This window comes from Lissotriton helveticus, chromosome 6 (genome assembly GCF_964261635.1).
Source record: "Lissotriton helveticus chromosome 6, aLisHel1.1, whole genome shotgun sequence".
NCBI classification, from domain to species: domain Eukaryota; kingdom Metazoa; phylum Chordata; class Amphibia; order Caudata; family Salamandridae; genus Lissotriton; species Lissotriton helveticus.
In genome coordinates, this window is record NC_136067.1 from 1,081,566,447 (window position 1) to 1,081,587,801 (window position 21,355).

The 21,355-nt window shown below is 55.2% G+C and overlaps 1 protein-coding gene across 2 annotated transcripts in view; it reads right to left on the reverse strand.

The window, feature by feature from the left end:
- PHF10 (PHD finger protein 10) overlaps positions 1–21,355 on the reverse strand; it is an 821,853-nt gene that overhangs the window by 87,537 nt on the left and 712,961 nt on the right. For both annotated transcript variants that reach the window (XM_078648727.1, XM_078648728.1), the window contains one exon: positions 11,235–11,343. In XM_078648727.1, the coding sequence (XP_078504853.1) occupies positions 11,235–11,343 (109 nt within the window). The remainder of the gene's footprint in view (positions 1–11,234; positions 11,344–21,355) is intronic.

Sequence of the window (21,355 nt, forward strand, 5' to 3'; positions counted from 1 at the left end):
AGGGCTGTCCCCTGTCGCCAATAATATTTGAATTGGCGCTAGAATCCCTAATCATTAAAATTCGGAGGGATGGTGCAAACAAAGGGATTCGACTGGGAGAGACAACACATATAGTATCGTCATATGCTGATGACCTTATATTATATATTGAGGTCCTAACAGAAGACCTGGAACCCATTCCAAATATATTCTGACAATTTGAATATATCTCAGGGCTGGCAATTAATGCAAAAAAAATCACACGTATTCTTTATGCAATATAGAGAAGACCCAGAACCCGTCAACTTTGGTCAAGTCGCTCTGATGGTTGCACCACAAACCTCCAAATATCTTTGTATACAGATATATAGAACCCCTCGGACCTTCTAGAAGGGAACCTGATGAAAACTATTAGATCGCAACAGGCCGAGGTCTCTTTCTGGACATCATTACCTCTCTCGGTAATGGGTTGAATAGTGTTGTTCCCAAGATTATTATATTACTTTACTAATCTACCAATCCTGATCCCTGCCAAAGTCTTCCGAACATTGGACTCCCTTCTCACGGAGCTTGTATGGGGAAAAGGATGTAGGAGGGTGAGCCTGGCAAAACTACAACTAAAACCAGAGGAGGGGGGACTAGGGGCTCCCGACTTTCGTGCGTACTGCATGGCTTGTCAGCTAGAATGGCTGTTGTATTGGCTTGCTGGACGCAATCTACATGAAATTGGATATACGCTATAAAAATTGTATCAAGGAACACTGCATACACTACTGCTGCCTGACTCCAAAATACCACCCACCACTCCCCCGTTACTAAAAGCAGCCTTCTGTACTGGAGACGGACATTACAGTTCACCAAACGGACTCCCCCATATTCATCTAATGCTCCATTACTTGGAATCCCCACAACAACTGGGCTTATCACCAGAAGCAGAATTTCCCAATGGGCACAAGAAGGAGTAACAACGGTAGGAACCTGGTTTATAGACGGTATACTAGGACCATGACAATTTCACCCACACTCAGGGAGTGCCCCAAACACTGTTCATATTACACACTACCATAGTTCATTATATTGAGAAACACTGGTCCTCGAACGAGAATGAGCCCTCCACTCATGGACTGGTACATGCAGTGTATCTGATGGGAGAGGAACGTCACCTAATCCGCTGGCTCTACAAAGGTACTAGAATACACAAGGGGGCCTCTCTCGTGCCCCTGCGTGGAAAATGCGCAAGGGACTTTGGTAGAGATATAACGGATAGGGAGTAGGCCTACTCTCTGGAGTTCACTAAAAAAAAAGTGTCCCGTAATGCTACATTTAAATATATTCAATATATGATCATACATAGGGCATATCTTACTCCACACCGTCTCAATCGTATATATCTAGATGCACAAGTATGCTGCCCTAGGTGTCAGATGTTGGATGTAGATATAATACACGTTATGGGAATGCCCACAACTGAAGGGATTCTGGTCCATGATAGGACATATGGCACATGAAACGACAGGCACCTCAGTTTGGGATACAGCCGATAGCTGCTTGCTAGGACTACACGCTCGCCCGAAGATTCAGAAAATACAGCATACATTCGCAGACATGGCTATCCTTATAGCGAAATGTGCCATCACAATGAGATGGAAATCAGCTTTTCCCCCCTATGCTACACACTTGGCACACGGAGATGGTCCGTTGCGGGGGGCGGAGAGTGCCATCATTAGAAGAGAGGAACTACGTGGGTTCCGTAAAACACCCATTTCCATGGAGTGGAACCAGATGCTAGAAGCACTAAAGGCTACAGACCTGGCGGAGCCCTCTGGCCCTAGTGAGTGCTGTACCCCCACCTGTAAAACACGGAGTCCGTGTAGAACTTCTCCCTGCATAAGATAGTCCAATATGAAAATGATTAGTAAACGCACCAGCCTAGGCGTGATAACCCAATGTAGGAATGTGCAACTCGGCCCTAAAACATAAAGCACAGGAGTGAGCCAGATTGGAGGGTGGGGGGTACGATATTGAGTAGATGGGGTAAGTTACCATGGCCCACATGCATCACGCATTTTGGGAGTCGCAAACGGTGCGATTCCTTAAAATCGTCCGTTTGCGATTCCAAAAGTGCTTTTTGGGATGCATGAAGCAATTTTAGAATTCGTAACATTTTTGCGAGTTCTAAAATTGCGATTGCTTTTAAGAAGTCGCAGATGTGCGATTTCTTAAAAGCAATGCATCATTACTTTTAAAAGTGCAAAATCGCAATTAGGGTGTCAAATTTACCGAGTGGTTGGACCACTCGGTAAATTTGGAAAAAGTGTTTAAAATGCTGAACATTTTTTTTTTTCAACATTCATGTTTCACACACACATGTCCTTAGGACATGTGTGTGTGAAACATGATGCGAAAAATACATTTCAGGGGTGCATGGGGGGGGTCCTTTGGACCCCCCCCCCCTGCACCCATGAAATTTTCAAAGTGCCACTCGCAATTTGCTAATGCCTTCCCATTGACTCCTATGGGCCTTTTGGCCAATAGGAATCAATGGGAATTGCGAAAATTAACTTAAGAATTCGGTATTTATTTGGGATTCGGTAAAAATTGCGATTTTTACAGAATCACAAATGAATACCGAAAATAATGATGCATAGCATTTTGCAATTCTTAATTTGCGATTCCTTATTTTTCGCAAATTAAGAAGTGCAAAATGTCTCGATGCATGTGGGCCCATGTTCTAGTTTATATTCTTTTATAGTGGAGGCATCAAGACTTGTATGAAGGCATACCTATCCATAAGAATGAAACAAAATGCAAATGTAAATATTAGATGAATATAGCAACTACACCAAACATTTCTAAAATAATGAGTATACTGCCGAAGAGAAAACTGTGTAGCAACTGATGTCTTCTGACAAACAAAGTAATGCCATAACAGGCTGTATTGTATACATAACTAAAGACAATAAAACTGTGTTTAAATAAAAATAGAAGCTGCACTTCGCTCCCCTCCTTTGGTAAGAAGCTCAAAACTTGGCTATTTTAGGTCTTCTTCTTAGGCTACTGTCACGTCCTCAAGCGCTGGGAAACCTTATAGGTAGCTATGTGCTATATAAACACTTCAATAATAATAATAATATACACATTGCTTTTTTGATCAAACTCTGGAGATGGTCTTCTCCACACTACTATTCTAAATGATTTCTTTTTTGCCATTTCTAGGTGCTGGCTTCATGTAGGGTTTTTTATGAAGAAAGTGACAAAATTGGCCACAGTCCACCACAATTCAAAGTCTAGAAGCTGCAGTGCACAAAACACAAATCTAGTTCTCCCAAGTGAGGACTTCTGTACACAAAAACAGTATAGGCAGATACAGTAATGTCATGAGTCTCCCAAGGATCAAGGCTTGTGCTATCAGTCACAGTTGACAGGCACCATGAAATCAAATATTCCTTGCTGTAGCGAGAAACATTAATGAAGATTTTCTACAGCTACCGAAGCAAACATCTGTCAAAGAAGACTGCAAATGTTTCTGATAAGAATGCAGAGTAAGCGGAGTATCTGTCACCCTTTTGACTCGGTCCTGTGCACAGCTGCCTTTTGACTAGGTTTTTTTAATATACAAATACTACCTACATAAATGCATACGTACATACCCCTTTCAAAACAGCGGTCGTCCCTATTCTCTAGAGAATTACAGGTCATTATTGACCAGAGATATCCATCTTACCTGTCTTCTGTCTGGGATATGGGGACAAGAGGCAGCAGACACAGATGAGATGGAGTTGGACCCACAGAAGCTCGAGGAGGATTCTTAGCCTCAAAGACGTAGGGTGGAGTAGGGAGCTCAGCGAGCAGAAGTGGTCCATAACATGGACATGCTGGGGTTTATGGCACAATAACAAACTGAAGGTTCAGATGACTTCTTAAACTATTAAACCTGTACAGAGACCGACACCCCATCTCTGCACAAAAAGTGCAACCTATTGATCAGGCACTTGCAGGACATTGACAAATCAGGACTGCCAAGGTATTTCCCACTGTTATGCCGTGGAGACATTTCAGACAGACATTATTCCAGCTCTTAAAGCCAGCACCTTAATGGCTAGAAGAGTGGTTCTATCCTTCAGGGTGTAAAGGAGACAATGGTGCCCACGTGTACTGTGCTGCTGCATCGAAGAACTGTGCTTGAGTGGACCGTGCCATTGCAATGGAGAAACTGCACCCATGGTGGACTGCAGCACAGAGACTGCCCCAGAGGCAGACTCTGCTTCTGTGACCACTGACCCCAGAGCTCAATTCCCGTACTTCACCAGAGTCCAGAATTGGGTTTGTGGACTGACAGAGGCCTGAGTCACCAGCGAGCCCCAAATGTCCGCAAGGTCTCTCGGCTGCGGCCATCACTGCTACTTGCTGCGCCCTCAGCCTGAACGCAGGAAAACTCTCCAGCTGGAGCGCCTCCTTTCAGAAGAGGGAAGAAGGATGTGTGCTGTAGGTTCATGCCCACTGCCCAATGAGGTCGGAACAACTCGACTGTGGTGAAAACTGTAACAGTGCCTATTTGAGATAACTGACTTCATAAACTAATTAAAGGAGTAATGGGTACCCAAGTCTTGATACCTGCACTAAAGATCTCAAACCCAGAAGAGGACGACCAGCCTAATTACACAAATAAGGGACACCTGGGAGATCCGGAGAAGGAGACCAGAATCTAAGGCACAGTAGCCCAATCTCCAGTAAAGGAACTGTATCCATAGCCTGTTCTGTGAAGTATTAGTTTTAAATGTGTGTTAAAGTGCTTTTATGTACCAAGGTAAAGCATGGAGTTGAACCATCAGTTATTGCACTGTTGAGTGACTATTGAGTTTTGAGCGTACCCACCCCCAAAACCACTTATCTGAGAATATGCCATCACTACCACTGAGAGTCGAGTGCTGAAGGGGTTGTACTTGCTCCAGTTCTGCCAAGTAACAGTAGAATGGAACCTGTAACATCAGAGGCAAACAACCACAGCTCTGATGGCCAAGGCCCAGTAGCTCTTGTTTGCCCAGCATGTCCTTGCTTGCCTTGTGCCCCCACAATGACAGCTGTTTTGCAATTCTCAAAATGATAAATTCCCTATTCTCAGATACATGACCCATCTCTACACAGCCATTCTTCACCCATCTGGTACAGTCATGAGTTAATGTAATATACACACATAAAGGAGTCCTGAAGTGGTGCCCCAGGGCAGAATGCTTAGCTGTCAATGCATCGCCATGCACAGCCGTTCCATAAGCTGAACATCACCTGAATCAAGTGTGGGGATTCGTGCCTTCTCCTTTCCAGCAAAAAAAAATAAACTAGATGTAATGTGCCTCCTTGCTCCATCAGAAGTGATGTCTCAACACAAGGGCCACCATTTGTCCAACATCTTAGTCCATACCAAAGCAGACATCCGGCTGTCTAACTCTTCAAAGGATCCAAATAGTCGACACCCTTCAGCACATATAAAAATCTGGGTAATATCACCATTTGGTCAATGCCAACTAGCCAGTTATGGACAATGGGAGAGTGTTCCAAAACGTAATGGGTGCCCACAGGCCATATACCACATGACCTACATTAAAATCAAATATATTCTTTTTAGATGTTGCATCGATTATGTCAGGGGACCTTCCATTCCCAGGCCATGCCGGGCGTTTTGGACCCGGCGGGACAACCAATTACGGACTCTCCGGCCATTGCGGAAAGTTTCGCCGCGTATTATGCGGCCCTATACGCGCCCCCGGGAATGCCTATCGCCTGCGGTTATTAACAAATTTATCACCGACCTAACGACCAAAATAGTGTCAGATGAAGTGAGGGACCAGCTGGAGCTCCCACTGACAGACAAATAACTGGGTTCGGCTTTGGGGGACCTTAACCCCGGGAAGGCGCCGGGACCCAACGGATTCCCCAGTGAATTCTTTTGGCACTATTTTATGCAGGTGGTCCCTCATTTTCGCCCTGTGATACAGGAGGCTTGGGAGCGAGGCTCGCTCCCTCCAGACTGGAGGCATGCAGAGGTGGTGGTGTTTCATAAACCAGGTAGGCCACCGGAGCAGCATGCCCCGATCCTTCCTATTTCTCTCTTAAATGTGGAGGCAAAGGTCTTGGCCAATCGCCTCTTGCCTCGCATTTCCACCCTGGTGCACCCAGACCAGGCTGGATTTATGCCTCAGAGGGCAACCAGGCACAATATTAGGCGAGCGCATGTGGCGATAGCGGCTGTCCGGCGGTTGGGGGAACCAGCGGCGCTCTTATTGGCCGACATGGACAGGGCGTTTGACTCCTTAAGCTGGGTTTATCTCGTTGCGACGACTTAACTTTGGACCAGGCTTTCTCTCCTACCTTACGCTCCTGTAGGGCAGCTTCCTTTACCTTTTCCATCGGGCGGGACACAAGACAGGGCTGCCCCCATCCCCGTATTTATTTGCGCTAGCCATGGAGCCTTTAGCTGCATTGGTGCGCATAGATGCGCAGGTTCGGGGTTTGAATGGGCCCTGGACCTGTCTGACAGGATCGCATTGTACGCGGACGATGTCCTCTTTTTCTTTACGGCCATAGATAGGACGGGGCCGCGGTTGTTGCGCATCATGCAGATCTTTGGGGAGACCTCGGGACTGTATATGAATCCCCGTAAATCGATGTTATGGCTTCTGGGGGAGCAGACTGGTATGGGCACGTGGATCCCCTCAGTTCAGCGGGCGGTGGGGGGACTGAAATACCTAGGGGTGTTCTTGTCAGATGTCCCTGCGATCTCCTGGGAGCGTAATTTGACTCCCGTATGGGAACGGACCCGGGAGGATCTTAAGTCCTGGTCCCGTATGCCCCTATCACTGTATGGAAGGTCGGCAATTTTCAAAATGGTGGCGCTCCCCCGGCTCCTCTATCAGCTGCAAAACCGCCATATCAGATCTGGCCCAGATGGTTCCGGCAGGTGAATGCAGCGCTCGGGCAGTTCTTATGGGAGAGGAGAAAGGTGATTGTGGCCCTGCGCACATGTTTCTTGACCACCTACTGCGAGGGGTTGGTGTCTTCTGATGTCCTATCTTATTAACAAGCTTCGCATCTGTCGGTCCTTAACGAGTGGTGGTACGGTGATAGAAGAGACCCGGCATATGCTGTCGAGCGACGGCTCATGGGTCACCATTCACTACACACAATTCTCTACTCTGGGCCCCTGAGAGGCTCCCTACCGGCGGTCAAGAGTGTGGTATTCTTGATTTGGAGACAGGCACCGGGACAAATGGGTTGGTGGAACACCTTGACTAGGGAGACCCCCCTCTGGAACAATGGGTGACTACCTCAATTGGCGGCCTTGCAGGGTTTTCGGGGGTGGGACAATATAGGCATCTCAACTCGGGGGGATGTCATGAGGGGCCTGACGCTCAAATCCTTCCAAGATCTTCAGGCCGAGTTCCATATGCCGCGGTCCCAGTTCTTTTGCTACCTTCAATTGCGGCATGCCCTGTCCACCAACCTAGAGGGCTTAGAGTCCTTGCCGGAATTTAGCCAGTTGGAAGCAAAGGTTTTCATGGGAGACTTGCCAGACCGGAAGATTTCCCGTATATATCAATCCCTGGTTATACATTGCTACTCTACACTGCAGAAGCTTCGGGGGGACTGGGAGGAGGATGTGGGTTCATTGGAGGAGGAGGACTGGACGGAGGCCCTGGATGCCCCGCGGGGTGCGGCTATATCTATGCGACTCCTGCTTGTCCAGTTCACATACCTTCACAGGGTCTACTATACACGGGTCTGCTTGTGGAGGGCCGGGTTGATTGCCTCCCCAGAGTGTCTTCGCTGCGGGAGGAAGGCACATTTATCCACACGGTATGGCACTGTCTGGCTCCGGATCGTTTTTTGAGGGGGGGTGTTTGACAGTTTATCGGAGGTCCTGGGGTGGAGGCTCCCACGCACACCACAGTTGACCTTGCTCCACGTCATACAGGGGATGGGCGGTAATATTTACAAGAGACACCTCATGCTGTTGGGTTTCACATTGGCGAAGAGGGACATCGCCAGGGCATGGAAGGAGCCTAGGGCTCCGTCTATGGCCGCATGGAAGAACGGGCTGGACTTCTGTATGGGGCTGGAACAGCCTATTGTTATTGCTAAGGGATGCCCACGCAAGCACTAAAAAATCTGGAGATGTTGGGCAAATTATAGGGGTTTGATGTTAGAACCGCCACCGGCGGAGGCCACTCATTCACTGTGATAGGGTATGGATATGCTGCGGGAGGTGGGGGTATATCGGCGGGGGGACTCCAGGAGATTTGTTTGCCTGGTTATGCATGTATGTGGGGGGCTGGGCTGATCGGACCTTTTGCGATCGAGGGGTGGGGTGGGGGGCCTGGGCAGAGTTGGGGTTTTCAGTTTACTTGTTGCATATATTTGTTTGGGCAACACTGGAAAAAGTCAAAGTCATCATATCTGTGTGGGTTGATTGGGCAGATGTCTCTGGGATGCAGAGCTCTGCGATATATGTGCAACTTGACAAAATCTGTTTAAAAAAAAAAAAATCAAATATATTCTTTGAGTATGAGCCACATAGATAAATAAATACTTTTGTACCATAGCTTCCAGTGGAAACGTGTGGGTTCTGCCACTCGCAATCCAAACTGCTCTCCATTACCTGAAATACAGTCTAGAGGATGAGGGCTCACCCCCACGAGTCACTCAAATAGACCAATGCATTGTCTTCGTAGAGGGAGGCCACATGCAAGACAACCCCCATTTGCAATGTCCCAAGTCTCATTTACCATTTCAGCATTACTGCCATTGATTCCTCCAGCAGGACAAAGAGTAATAGGGAGAAAGGACAGCCTTGACAAGTGCCCTTGCCCAAAGTGCATATGTTAGTGATTACCGTAACCAGTTTTAATCTTGACATTGGGTGGGAATAGAGCAATTTAACCCAAACAGGCAGAGTTGGATCAAAATTATAACACTTCAGGGTTCAAAACAAATTTCCAGGTTACAGCATCAAAGGTTTTTCAATGTCCAAGAGTCCACAGCATACTCCCACTCACTATCCCACTGCCTTAATTCCTAGGCATGAGCATGTCATCTAAGGGTGTACATTGTATTTCTGTGGGGTAAATCACATTTGTATAAGGTCATGAGTAACTTAGAGCACACTGGAGGGCAAAACTGCAAAAAATCTGTCTCAACGTTAACTAGAGAAAGGGGCATGCAAGATCCATAATCTTTATGATCATGACCTGATCATGACCCAGTGTGGGCATCACTACAACCGTGATTTCTCTCATCTACTAAGACTGGACACCAGCCTCCTTCACTTCCATATACATTTTAAAAAATCTATCAGCTAACATCTCTGGTATACATTTAAAGACTGTATAGACAGTCCATCAAAACACTGAGTTTTCCCAGATTTAGTCTCCTTAACAGCTAACAATAATTCTTCATGGGTGATTGCCTCTTCCAGTAGTTCATATTGTGCCTCAGTTAGATGAGGAATGGCAGACTCCACCAGGAGCCTGTTAGTAGCACTTGTGCCAACCATTTCCTCTTGTACATACAGCTTTTCATATAATCCCTAAACACATCATTGATGCCATGTTGGGTACCAATATGAATACCCACGTCCTCCACGCACATACTGTACTAGATTACTTACCTTCACTGTGTGATCTCTGGAGGTATAAAGTACAAGTGAATTTGTAAATGTATTTTGTGTGTGTCTGAACTCATACTTTTTCTACCTAGGACAATCCCAGTGCGCTGCAGATATTCCTCTTCCAACTACACCTATTTGCTTATCATTGCAATGATGTTCTTTTCCTGGTGAGGAATAAGCCCACCAAATAATCCCTACACAAAATCAATGCATGAATACTTTCAATGGTTCTCATTCCATCATGCGGTTTAAGGCGGGGCCACAATCAGTGGAAAGATAATCATCCACTGCAGGGCAGATGTCTGTCTTGAACCATACTTCTTGAAATGGCGCCAGTCTGATCCTACAGGTAGGGGTTGTATGCCCTACATCAATTCCTTTTATAAACTGAAGTCAAAGGAAAACGATCAGACAGTAAATTAGCTGCCTATCTGCTCTACAAGCACGGACCTCTTAAAACACCACTCACAAAGAAGTAGTTTAAGGAACTAAAAATAATTGTGAGGACTGAGTAGAATAAGACCATATCAGGTTGTTTCTCCTTGATTTTCCCTTAAGGGCTTCAAGCTTGTTCTCCACGATATGAGTGGTGCCCTGTAATTTTTCTACTGCCTTCTTTTGCCTTCATACGCTTTGCAACTTTTCTGAGGTGGTTCTATCATGCTGTGTCTGCTCTTTGACTTCTTGGAGGATTTGAAGTAACACCCTTCTGGAGAGATGTTGTGGTGCACTGTAGGATCGTATTGTCTTGAGCTGGTATATTTGAATTATCTTTAACTATGCTGTGGTAGTAAGTGTAAGTGTGGGACTACCCGCCTTAACAACCAGTTAATACTAGCACCACAAAAGAGCAATCATTGACTCACTCTAGAAGAAGAAGAATGTGGTTCTTAGGGAGGAATGGCAATCTAGAACAGTGTCACAAACTTGATACTGTATTTTAGTAAGAATAGGGGATAACACAACAGGATATGCAAGGGTTTCAATTCAAAGGAAACTCATTGATAGGGCTATGAACTGGATCCCTTGTGAGATCATGCAGTAGTACACTAATAATAATTGTATATGGCCATCTGTAACCTCTGAAGAATTATGTTTTCTTTGTCCTGGTGAATGTAGAAAAATTATGAAATATGCAAACATTAACACTGGTAAATGTGTCCATGAGTTTCTGGAACTGATCTCTGCTTCTTTATTCATATTGTGAACTACTGTTGCATTGTTAGACAAAATTTGCATTTGGCAACCATGAATGTATTTAGAAAAGTGATTCTAAATAGCGCAAACTTAGCTATAGAGCTATGAAAAATGGACTGGGAGAAGAGATCGAAACGTGAAAGGTGGTGGGGCGGGGGGGAGGGGGTAGGGGGGAGTTAACCGGTTGACAGGTCTACGTGCCCACCACCCCACCGCTCTTCTGAACACTGAAAAATAACTATATTTTAGAACAGCCTCTGATTTATTTATCAGATAGAGCATTATTTACACATGATTTAATATCTTTCTAAGATTGTTTTCCAAAGAAGAGTTCAACAAATATTCATTTCAAACAAATGTATGAATGCCTTCCTAAGCATGTAAACATTCCACTTACCACTGTTTTCACACTGAGAGCATTGTATTAGTGCTTCAGACTTTCCTTTCTTGTTGCACTCTTTACCCTTCAGACAAATTCCACACAGGGCATTTGGGCTAACTTTCAGCTGAAAGAGTAGAAAAGGCAATAGCATTATGACTCTTTAGAGATATTAACTGCATTCAAAACCTTGCAAGAACTTATGGAAAAACTTTTAAAACTTCACAAAGCACTACTGAAATCTATAGCATATAATTCTAATAGTTACTTGTGGTTGCTTTCTAACAGTCAGATGTCAATATCAATCCTTACTGACGTAAAGAAAAAAAGACAATTAGCTTTTAATTACTGTAACCTAATAACATACTTACAACATACAAGTGTAACTACAAAAAACAAGCACTGAAAAAAACCAATAGGTAGCGCTTTGTTGACCTATTTGTTTTGCAAATGCTTTTTAACCAGGTTGTAAATCATCGGCAGGATGCTGTGCACCTTAGTGAAAAGGCAAAACATAAATAAATAAACAAAAAAGCATGACGACACAGCCTTAGTGTAAAGTTATAGGCATGCATAATCTGTGAGGCACGGAGAGCAACGGGGAGCTTCAGCAACGGGGAGCGGGCAGGAGGGGGGTCAGCAACGGAGAGCGGGCAGGAGGGGGTCAGCAACGGGGAGAGAGCAAGACGGGAGGTCAGCAACGGGGAGAAAGCGGGTGGGGGGTCAGCAACGGGGAGAGAGCAGGAGAGGGGTCAGGATCAGGGAGCAAGCAGGAGGGGGGTCAGCAACGGGGAATGGCCGGGAGGGGAGTTCAGCAACAGGGAGCGGGGGGAGGGGAGTTCCGCAACGGGGAGCGGGTGGGAGGGGGCTCAGCAACAAGGAGCGGGATTGGAGGGGGATTAGCAACGAGGAGCAGGCGGGATTGGGGAACAGCAACGAGGAGCGGGCGGGAGTGGGGGTCAGCAACGAGGAGCGGGAGGGGGCTCAGCAACAAGGAGCTGAAGGGGGGTCAGCAACAAGGAGTGGGGAGGGGGGTCAGCAACAAGGAGCGGGGAGGGGGGTCAGCAACAAGGAGCGGGCGTGAGGGGGTCAGCAACAAGGAGCGGGCGTGAGGGGGGGTCAGCAACAAGGAGCGGGAGGGGTGTCAGCAACAAGGTGCCGGGGGGGTCAGCAACAAGGAGCCGGGGGGGTCAGCAACAGGGAGCAGGAGGGGGATCAGTAACAGGGAGTGGGCAGGAGGGGGGTCAGTAACAGGGAGTGGGCAGGAGGGGGGTCAGTAACAGGGAGTGGGCAGGAGGGGGGTCAGTAACAAGGAGTGGGCAGGAGGGGGTCAGTAACAGGGAGTGGGCAGGAGGGAGGTCAGTAACAGGGAGTGGGCTGTTGGGGGGTCAGCAACAGGCAGGAGGGGGGTCAGCAACAAGGAGCGGGTTTGGAGGGGGATTAGCAACGAGGAGCAGGCGGGATTGGGGAACAGTATTGAGGAGCGGGCGGGAGTGGAGGTCAGCAACGAGGAGCGGGAGGGGGCTCAGCAACAAGCAGCGGAAGGGGGGTCAGCAACAAGGAGCGGGAAGGGGGTCAGCAACAAGGAGCGGGCTTGAGGGGGGGTCAGCAACAAGGAGCGAGCATGAGGGAGGTCAGCAACAAAAAGCGGGAGGGAGGGGTGTCAGCAACAAGGAGCGGGAGGGTGGTCAGCAACAGGGAGCGGGCGGGAGAGGGGTTCAGCAACAAGGAGCGGGCGGGAGGGGGGTCAGCAACAAGGAGCGGGCGGGAGGGGGGTTCAGCAACAGGGAGTGGGGGCAGGGGGTTCAGCAACAGGGAGCGGTCGGGAGGGGGGTTTAGCAACAGGGAGCGGTCGGGAGGGGGGTTTAGCAAAAGGGAGCGGTCGGGAGGGGGGTTCAGCAACAGGGAGTGGGCAGGAGGGGGGTCAGTAACAGGGAGTGGGCAGGAGGGGGTCAGTAACAGGGAGTGGGCAGGAGGGGGTCAGTAACAGGGAGTGGGCAGGAGGGAGGTCAGTAACAGGGAGTGGGCTGTTGGGTCAGCAACAGGCAGGAGGGGGTCAGCAATAGAGGGCGGGAGGGAGGTCAGCAACAGGGAGCGGGTGGGAGGGGGGTCAGCAACAGGGAGCGGGCGGGAGGGGGCTCAGCAACACAAAGCGGGCGGGAGGGGGTCAGCAACAAGGAGCGGGCGGTATGGGGTTCAGCAACAGGGAGCTGGGGGAGGGGGGTCAGCAAAAGGGAGCGGTAGGAGGGGAGTCAGTAACAGGGAGCGGGTGGGAGGGGGATCAGCAACAGGGAGTGGGCAGGAGGGGGTCAGCACCATCGGGCGGGAGGGGCGTCAGCAACAGGGAGTGGGCGGGAGGGTGTCGGCAACAGGGAGTGGGCGGGAGGGGGTTGAGCAACGGGGAGCAGGAGAAGGGGGTTCAGCAAAGGGGAGCGGGCGGGAGGGGTGGTCAGCAACAAGGAGCAGGTGGGAGGGGGTCAGCAACAAGGAGTAGGCATGAGGGGGGGTCAGCAACAAGGAGCGGGAGGGAGGGGGTCAGCAACAAGGAGCAGGCGGGAGGGGATTCAGCAACAGGGAGTGTGTGGGGGGTTCAGCAACAGGGAGCGGGCGGGAGGGGGTTCAGCAACAGGGAGCGGGCAGGAGGGGGGTTCAGCAAGAGGGAGCGGGCAGGAGGGGGGTTCAGCAACAGGGAGCGGGCGGGAGGGGGTGTTCGGCAACAGGGAGCGGGCGGCAGGGGGGGTTCGGCAACAGGGAGCGGGCGGCAGGGGGGGTTCAGCAACAGGGAGCTGGCGGGAGGGGGATCAGCAACAGGGAGCTGGCGGGAGGGGGATCAGCAACAGGGAGCGGGTGGAAGGGGGATCAGCAACAGGGAGCGGGAGGGGGGTCAGTAACAGGGAGTGGGCAGGAGGGGGGTCAGTAACAGGGAGTGGGCAGGAGGGGGGTCAGTAACAGGGAGTGGGCATTAAAGAGGTCAGTAACAGGGAGTGGGCTGTTGGGGGGTCAGCAAAAGGCAGGAGGGGGGTCAGCAATAGAGAGCGGGAGGGAGCTCAGAAACAGGGAGCGGGTGGGAGGGGGGTCCGCAATAGGGAGCGGGCGGGAGGGGGCTCAGCAACACAAAGCGGGCGGGAGGGGGTCACAACAAGGAGTGGGCGGTCTGGGGTTCAGCAACAGGGAGCTGGGGGAGGGGGGTCAGCAAAAGGGAGCGGTGGGAGGGGAGTCAGTAATAGGGAGCGGGTGGGAGGGGGTCAGCAACAGGGAGCAGGCAGGAGGGGGATCAGCAACAGGGAGCGGGCAGGAGGGGGTCAGCACCATGGAGCAGGCGGGAGGGGGGTCAGCAACAGGGAGTGGGCGGGAGGGTGTCGGCAACAGGGAGTGGGCGAGAGGGGGTCAGCAACAGGGAGTGGACGGGAGGGGGTCAGCAACAGGGAGCGGACGGGAGGGGGATCAGCAACAGGGAGTGGGTGGGAGGGGTTCAGCAACAGGGAGCGGGTGTGAGGGGGATCAGCAACAGGGAGCGGGTGTGAGGGGGATCAGCAACAGGGAGCGGGAGGGATGGGGTCAGTAACAGGGAGCGGGCGGGAGGGGGGTCAGCAACAGGGAGTGGGCGTCGGCAACAGGGAGTGGGCGGGAGGGCGTTCAGCAACGGGGAGCAGGAGGAGGGGGTTCAGCAAAGGGGAGCGGGTGGGAGGGGGGTCAGCAACAAGGAGCGGGCATGAGGGGGGTCAGCAACAAGGAGCGGGAGGGAGGGGGTCAGCAACAAGGAGCGGGAGGGAGGGGGTCAGCAACAAGGAGCAGGCGGGAGGGGGTCAGCAACAAGGAGCAGGCGGGAGGGGGTTCAGCAACAGGGAGTGTGTGGGGGGTTCAGCAACAGGGAGCGGGCGGGAGGGGGGTTCAGCAACGGAGCGGGCAGGAGGGGGGTTCAGCAACAGGGAGCAGCCGGGAGGGGGGTTCAGCAAAAGGGAGCGGTTGGGAGGGGGGTTCAGCAAAAGGGAGCAGGCGGGAGGGGGGTTCAGCAACAGGGAGCGGGCGGGAGGGGGGTTCAGCAACAGGGAGCGGGCAGGAGGGGGTCAGCAACAGGGAGCGGACGGGAGGGGGATCAGCAACAGGGAGGGAGAGCAGCAACAGTGAGCGGGTGGGAGGGGTTCAGCAACAGGGAGTGGGTGTGAGGGGGATCAGCAACAGGGAGCGAGCGGGAGGGGGGTCAGCAACAGGGAGCTGGAGGAGGGGGGTCAGCAAAAGGGAGCGGTGGGAGGGGAGTCAGTAACAGGGAGCGGGTCAGCAACAGGGAGCAGGCGGGAGGGGGATCAGCAACAGGGAGCGGGCAGGAGGGGGTCAGCACCATGGAGCGGGCGGGAGGGGGGTCAGCAACAGGGAGTGGGCGGGAGGGTGTCGGCAACAGGGAGTGGGCGGGAGGGGGTAAATTGTAAATTGATACTTGTATAGCGCACTACTCACCCGCAAGGGTCTCAAGGCGCTTGTACGAATACCGCTGTGGAACCCATCCTGGCTTTCCCTGTGAGGTGTCCACTCCTGGGCACCCCCAAGGTGGAGGCCAGGCATCCTTAGCGTTGTGGGGGCCGTTGTGGAGATTAAGCAAGCTATTGCCCAGAGTTGCAGAGTGGGACTCCATGATTGGAATAGGCCCGAGGCGAGAATTATCAGGTCCGTGGAATTTTTTAGCCCAAGACCCGCCGAGGCGGGGAATTGAACCCTGGTCCCGGGCTAGACCTCTGCATCAGGGTCTGCCGCTCTAACCATTGAGCCACACTTCTCCAGGGGGTCAGCAACAGGGAGCGGACGGGAGGGGGATCAGCAACAGGGAGTGGGTGGGAGGGGTTCAGCAACAGGGAGCGGGTGTGAGGGGGATCAGCAACAGGGAGCGGGTGTGAGGGGGACCAGCAACAGGGAGCGGGAGGGAGGGGGTCAGTAACAGGGAGCGGGCGGGAGGGGGGTCAGCAACAGGGAGTGGGCGGGAGGGTGTCGGCAACAGGGAGTGAGCGGGAGGGGGTTCAGCAACGGGGAGCAGGAGGAGGGGGTTCAGCAAAGGGGAGCGGGCGGGAGGGGGGTCAGCAACAAGGAGCAGGTGGGAGGGGGTCAGCAACAAGGAGCGGGCATGAGGGGCGTCAGCAACAAGGAGCGGGAGGGAGGGGGGTCAGCAACAAGGAGCAGGCGGGAGGGGGTTCAGCAACAGGGAGTGTGTGGGGGGTTCAGTAACAGGGAGCGGGTGGGAGGGGGGTTCAGCAACAGGGAGCGGGCGGGAGGGGGTTCAGCAACGGAGCGGGCAGGAGGGGGGTTCAGCAACAGGGAGCGGGCGGGAGGGGGTTCAGCAACAGGGAGCGGTTGGGAGGGGGGGTTCAGCAAAAGGGAGCGGGCGGGAGGGGGGTTCAGCAACAGGGAGCGGGCGGAAGGGGGTTCAGCAACAGGGAGCGGGCGGAAGGGGGGTCAGCAACAGGGAGCGGGCAGGAGGGGGTCAGCAACAGGGAGCGGGCAGGAGGGGGGTCAGTAACAGGGAGCGGGCAGGAGGGGGGTCAGTAACATGGAGCAGGCAGGAGGGGGTCAGCAACAGAAGCGGGCGGGAGGGGGTCAGCAAAAAGGAGCTGACGGGATGGGGTCAGCAACAGCAAGCGGGCAGGGGGTCAGCAACAGGGAGGGGGGTCAGCAACAGGGAGCGGGTGGGAGGGGGGTCAGCAACAGGGAGTGGGTAGAAGGGGGATCAGCAACAGGGAGCGGGTGGGAGGGGGATCAGCAACAGGGAGCGGGTGGGGGGTCAGTAACAGGGAGTGGGCAGGAGTGGGGTCAGTAACAGGGAGTGGGCTGGAGGGGGGTCAGCAACAGGCAGGAGGGGGGTCAGTAATAGGGAGCGGCGGGAGGGAGGTCAGCAACAGGGAGCAGATGGGAGGGGGGTCAGCAACAGGGAGCGGGCGGGAGGGGGCTCAGCAACACAAAGCGGGCGGGAGGGGGTCAGCAACAAGGAGCGGTTGGGAGGGGGGTCAGCAACAGGGAGGGGGGTCAGCAACACGAAGCGGACGGGAGGGGGGTTCAGCAACAGGGAGCGGTTGGGAGGGGGGTTCAGCAAAAGGGAGCGGGCGGGAGGGGGGTTCAGCAACAGGGCGCGGGCGGAAGGGGGGTCAGCAACAGGGAGCGGGCCCCAGGGGGGTCAGCAACAGGGAGCGGACGGCAGGGGGATCAGCAACAGGGAGGGGGAGCAGCAACAGTGAGCGGGTGGGAGGGGTTCAGCAACAGGGAGCGGGTGTGAGGGGGATCAGCAACAGGGAGCAGGCGGGAGGACGTCAGTAACAGGGAGCGGGCAGGAGGGGGGTCAGTAACAGGGAGCAGGCAGGAGGGGGGTCAGCAACAGGGAGCGGCCAGGAGGGGGGTCAGGAAAAGGGAGCGGCCAGGAGGGGGGTCAGCAACAGGGAGCGGCCAGGAGGAGGGTCAGCAACAGGGAGCAGCCAGGAGGGGGGGTCAGCAACAGGGAGAGGGCTGGAGGAGGTTCAGCAACAGAAGCGGGCGGGAGGGGGTCAGCAAAAAGGAGCTGACGGGAGGGGGGTCAGCAACAGGGAGGGGGGTCAGCAACAGGGAGCGGGTGGGAGGGGGGTCAGCAACAGGGAGTGGGTGGAAGGGGGATGAGCAACAGGGAGCGGGTGGGAGGGGGATCAGCAACAGGGAGCGGGTGGGGGGTCAGTAACGGAGTGGGCGGGGGGGTCAGTAACAGGGAGTGGGCTGGAGGGGGGTCAGCAACAGGCAGGAGGGGGGTCAGCAATAGGGAGCGGCGGGAGGGAGGTCAGCAACAGGGAGCGGGGTCAGCAACAGGGAGCGGGCGGGAGGGGGCTCAGCAACACGAAGAGGGCGGGAGGGGGTCAGCAACAAGGAGCAGGCGGTAGGGGGTTCAGCAACAGGGAGCTGGGGGAGCACAGGGAGCGGGAGGGGGGGTTCAGCAACAGGGAGCAGGCGGGAGGGGGGTTCAGCAACAGGGAGCGGGCGGGAGGGGGGTTCAGCAACAGGGAGCTGGCCGGAGGGGTGTTCAGCAAAAGGGAGCGGGCAGAAGGGGGTGTTCAGCAACAGGGAGCGGGCGGGAGGGGGTGTTCAGCAACAGGGAGCGGGCGAGAGGGGGGGTTCAGCAACAGGGAGCGGGCGGGAGGGGGGTTCAGCAACAGGGAGCGGGCGGGAGGGGGGTTCAGCAACAGGGAGCGGGCGGGAGGGGGGTTCAGCAACAGGGAGCGGGCGGGAGGGGGGTTCAGCAACAGGGAGCGGACGGGGGGGGTTCAGCAACAGGGAGCGGTCGGGAGGGGGGTTCAGCAAAAGGGAGCGGGAGGGGGGTTCAGCAACAGGGAGCGGGCGGAATGGGGGTCAGCAACAGGGAGCGGGCGGGAGGGGGTCAGCAACAGGGAGCGGACGGGAGGGATATCAGCAACAGGGAGTGGGTGGGAGGGGTTCAGCAACAGGGAGCGGGTGTGAGGGGGATCAGCAACAGGGAGCAGGTGTGAGGGGGATCAGCAACAGGGAGCGGGAGGGAGGGGGTCAGTAACAGGGAGCGGGAGGGAGGGGGTCAGTAACAGGGAGCGGGCGGGAGGGGGTCAGTAACAGGGAGCGGGCGGGAGGGGGGTCAGCAACAGGGAGCGGGCGGGAGGGGGGTCAGCAACAGAAGCGGGCAGGAGGGGGGTCAGCAACAGAAGCGGGAGGGAGGGGGTCAGCAAAAAGGAGCTGACGGGAGGGGGGTCCGCAACAGCAAGCGGGCAGGGGGGTCAGCAACAGGGAGGTGGGGTCAGCAACAGGGAGCGGGTGGGAGGGGGTCAGCAACAGGGAGTGGGTGGGAGGGGGATCAGCAACAGGGAGCGGGTGGGAGGGGGATCAGCAACAGGGAGTGGGAGGGGGGTCAGTAACAGGGAGTGGGCAGGAGGGGGGTCAGTAACAGGGAGTGGGCAGGAGGGGGGTCAGTAACAGGGAGTGGGCTGGAGGGGGGTCAGCAATAGGGTGCGGAGGGAGGTCGACAACAGGGAGCGGGTAGGAGGGGGGTCAGCAACAGGGAGCGGGTAGGAGGGGGTCAGCAACAGGGAGTGGGCGGGAGGGGGGTCTGCAACAGGAAGCAGGCGGGAGGGCGTTAGCAACAAGGAGCGGGCGGTAGGGGGTTCAGCAACAGGGAGCTGGGGGGGGGTCAGCAAAAGGGAGCGTGGGAGGGGGGTCAGCAACAGGGAGCAGATGGGAGGGGGTCAGCAACAGGGAGCAGGCGGGAGGGGGATCAGCAACAGGGAGCGGGCAGGAGGGGGGTCAGCACCATGGAGCGGGCGGGAGGGGGGTCAGCACCAGGGAGCGGGCGGGAGGGGGGTCAGCAACAGGCAGGAGGGGGGTCAGTAATAGGGAGCGGCGGGAGGGAGGTCAGCAACAGGGAGTGGGTGGGAGGGGGTCAGCAACAGGGAGCGGGCGGGAGGGGGCTCAGCAACACAAAGCGGGCGGAGGGGGTCCGCAACAAGGAGCGGTTGGGAGGGGGGTCAGCAACAGGGAGCGGGAGGGGGGTCAGCAACACGAAGCGGACGGGAGGGGGGTTCAGCAACAGGGAGCGGTTGGGAGGGGGGTTCAGCAAAAGGGAGCGGGCGGGAGGGGGGTTCAGCAACAGGGCGCGGGCGGAAGGGGGGTCAGCAACAGGGAGCGGGCAGGAGGGGGGTCAGCAACAGGGAGCGGACGGCAGGGGGATCAGCAACAGGGAGGGGGAGCAGCAACAGTGAGCGGGTGGGAGGGGTTCAGCAACAGGGAGCGGGTGTGAGGGGGATCAGCAACAGGGAGCAGGCGGGAGGAGGTCAGTAACAGGGAGCGGGCAGGAGGGGGGTCAGTAACAGGGAGCGGGCAGGAGGGGGGTCAGCAACAGGGAGCGGCCAGGAGGGGGGTCAGGAAAAGGGAGCGGCCAGGAGGGGGGTCAGCAACAGGGAGCAGCCAGGAGGGGGGGTCCGCAACAGGGAGAGGGCTGGAGGAGGTTCAGCAACAGAAGCGGGCGGGAGGGGGTCAGCAAAAAGGAGCTGACGGGAGGGGGGTCAGCAACAGCAAGCGGGCAGGGGGGTCAGCAACAGGGAGGGGGGTCAGCAACAGGGAGCGGGTGGGAGGGGGGTCAGCAACAGGGAGTGGGTGGAAGGGGGGATCAGCAACAGGGAGCGGGTGGGAGGGGGATCAGCAACAGGGAGCGGGTGGGGGGTCAGTAACGGAGTGGGCGGGGGGTCAGTAACAGGGAGTGGGCTGGAGGGGGGTCAGCAACAGGCAGGAGGGGGGTCAGCAATAGGGAGCGGCGGGAGGGAGGTCAGCAACAGGGAGCGGGGTCAGTAACAGGGAGCGGGCGGGAGGGGGCTCAGCAACACGAAGAGGGCGGGAGGGGGTCAGCAACAAGGAGCAGGCGGTAGGGGGTTCAGCAACAGGGAGCTGGGGGAGCACAGGGAGCGGGAGGGGGGGTTCAGCAACAGGGAGCAGGCGGGAGGGGGGTTCAGCAACAGGGAGCGGGCGGGAGGGGGGTTCAGCAACAGGGAGCTGGCCGGAGGAGTGTTCAGCAAAAGGGAGCGGGCAGAAGGGGGTGTTCAGCAACAGGGAGCGGGCGGGAGGGGGTGTTCAGCAACAGGGAGCGGGCGAGAGGGGGGGTTCAGCAACAGGGAGCGGGCAGGAGGGGGGTTCAGCAACAGGGAGCGGGCGGGAGGGGGGTTCAGCAACAGGGAGCGGACGGGAGGGGGGTTCAGCAACAGGGAGCGGTCGGGAGGGGGGTTCAGCAAAAGGGAGTGGGAGGGGGGTTCAGCAACAGGGAGCGGGCGGAATGGGGTTCAGCAACAGGGAGCGGGCGGGAGGGGGTCAGCAACAGGGAGCGGACGGGAGGGGGATCAGCAACAGGGAGTGGGTGGGAGGGGTTCAGCAACAGGGAGCGGGTGTGAGGGGGATCAGCAACAGGGAGCAGGTGTGAGGGGGATCAGCAACAGGGAGCGGGAGGGAGGGGGTCAGTAACAGGGAGCGGGAGGGAGGGGGTCAGTAACAGGGAGCGGGCGGGAGGGGGTCAGTAACAGGGAGCGGGCGGGAGGGGGGTCAGCAACAGGGAGCGGGCGGGAGTGGGGTCAGCAACAGGGAGCGGGCAGGAGGGGGGTCAGTAACAGAAGCGGGAGGGAGGGGGTCAG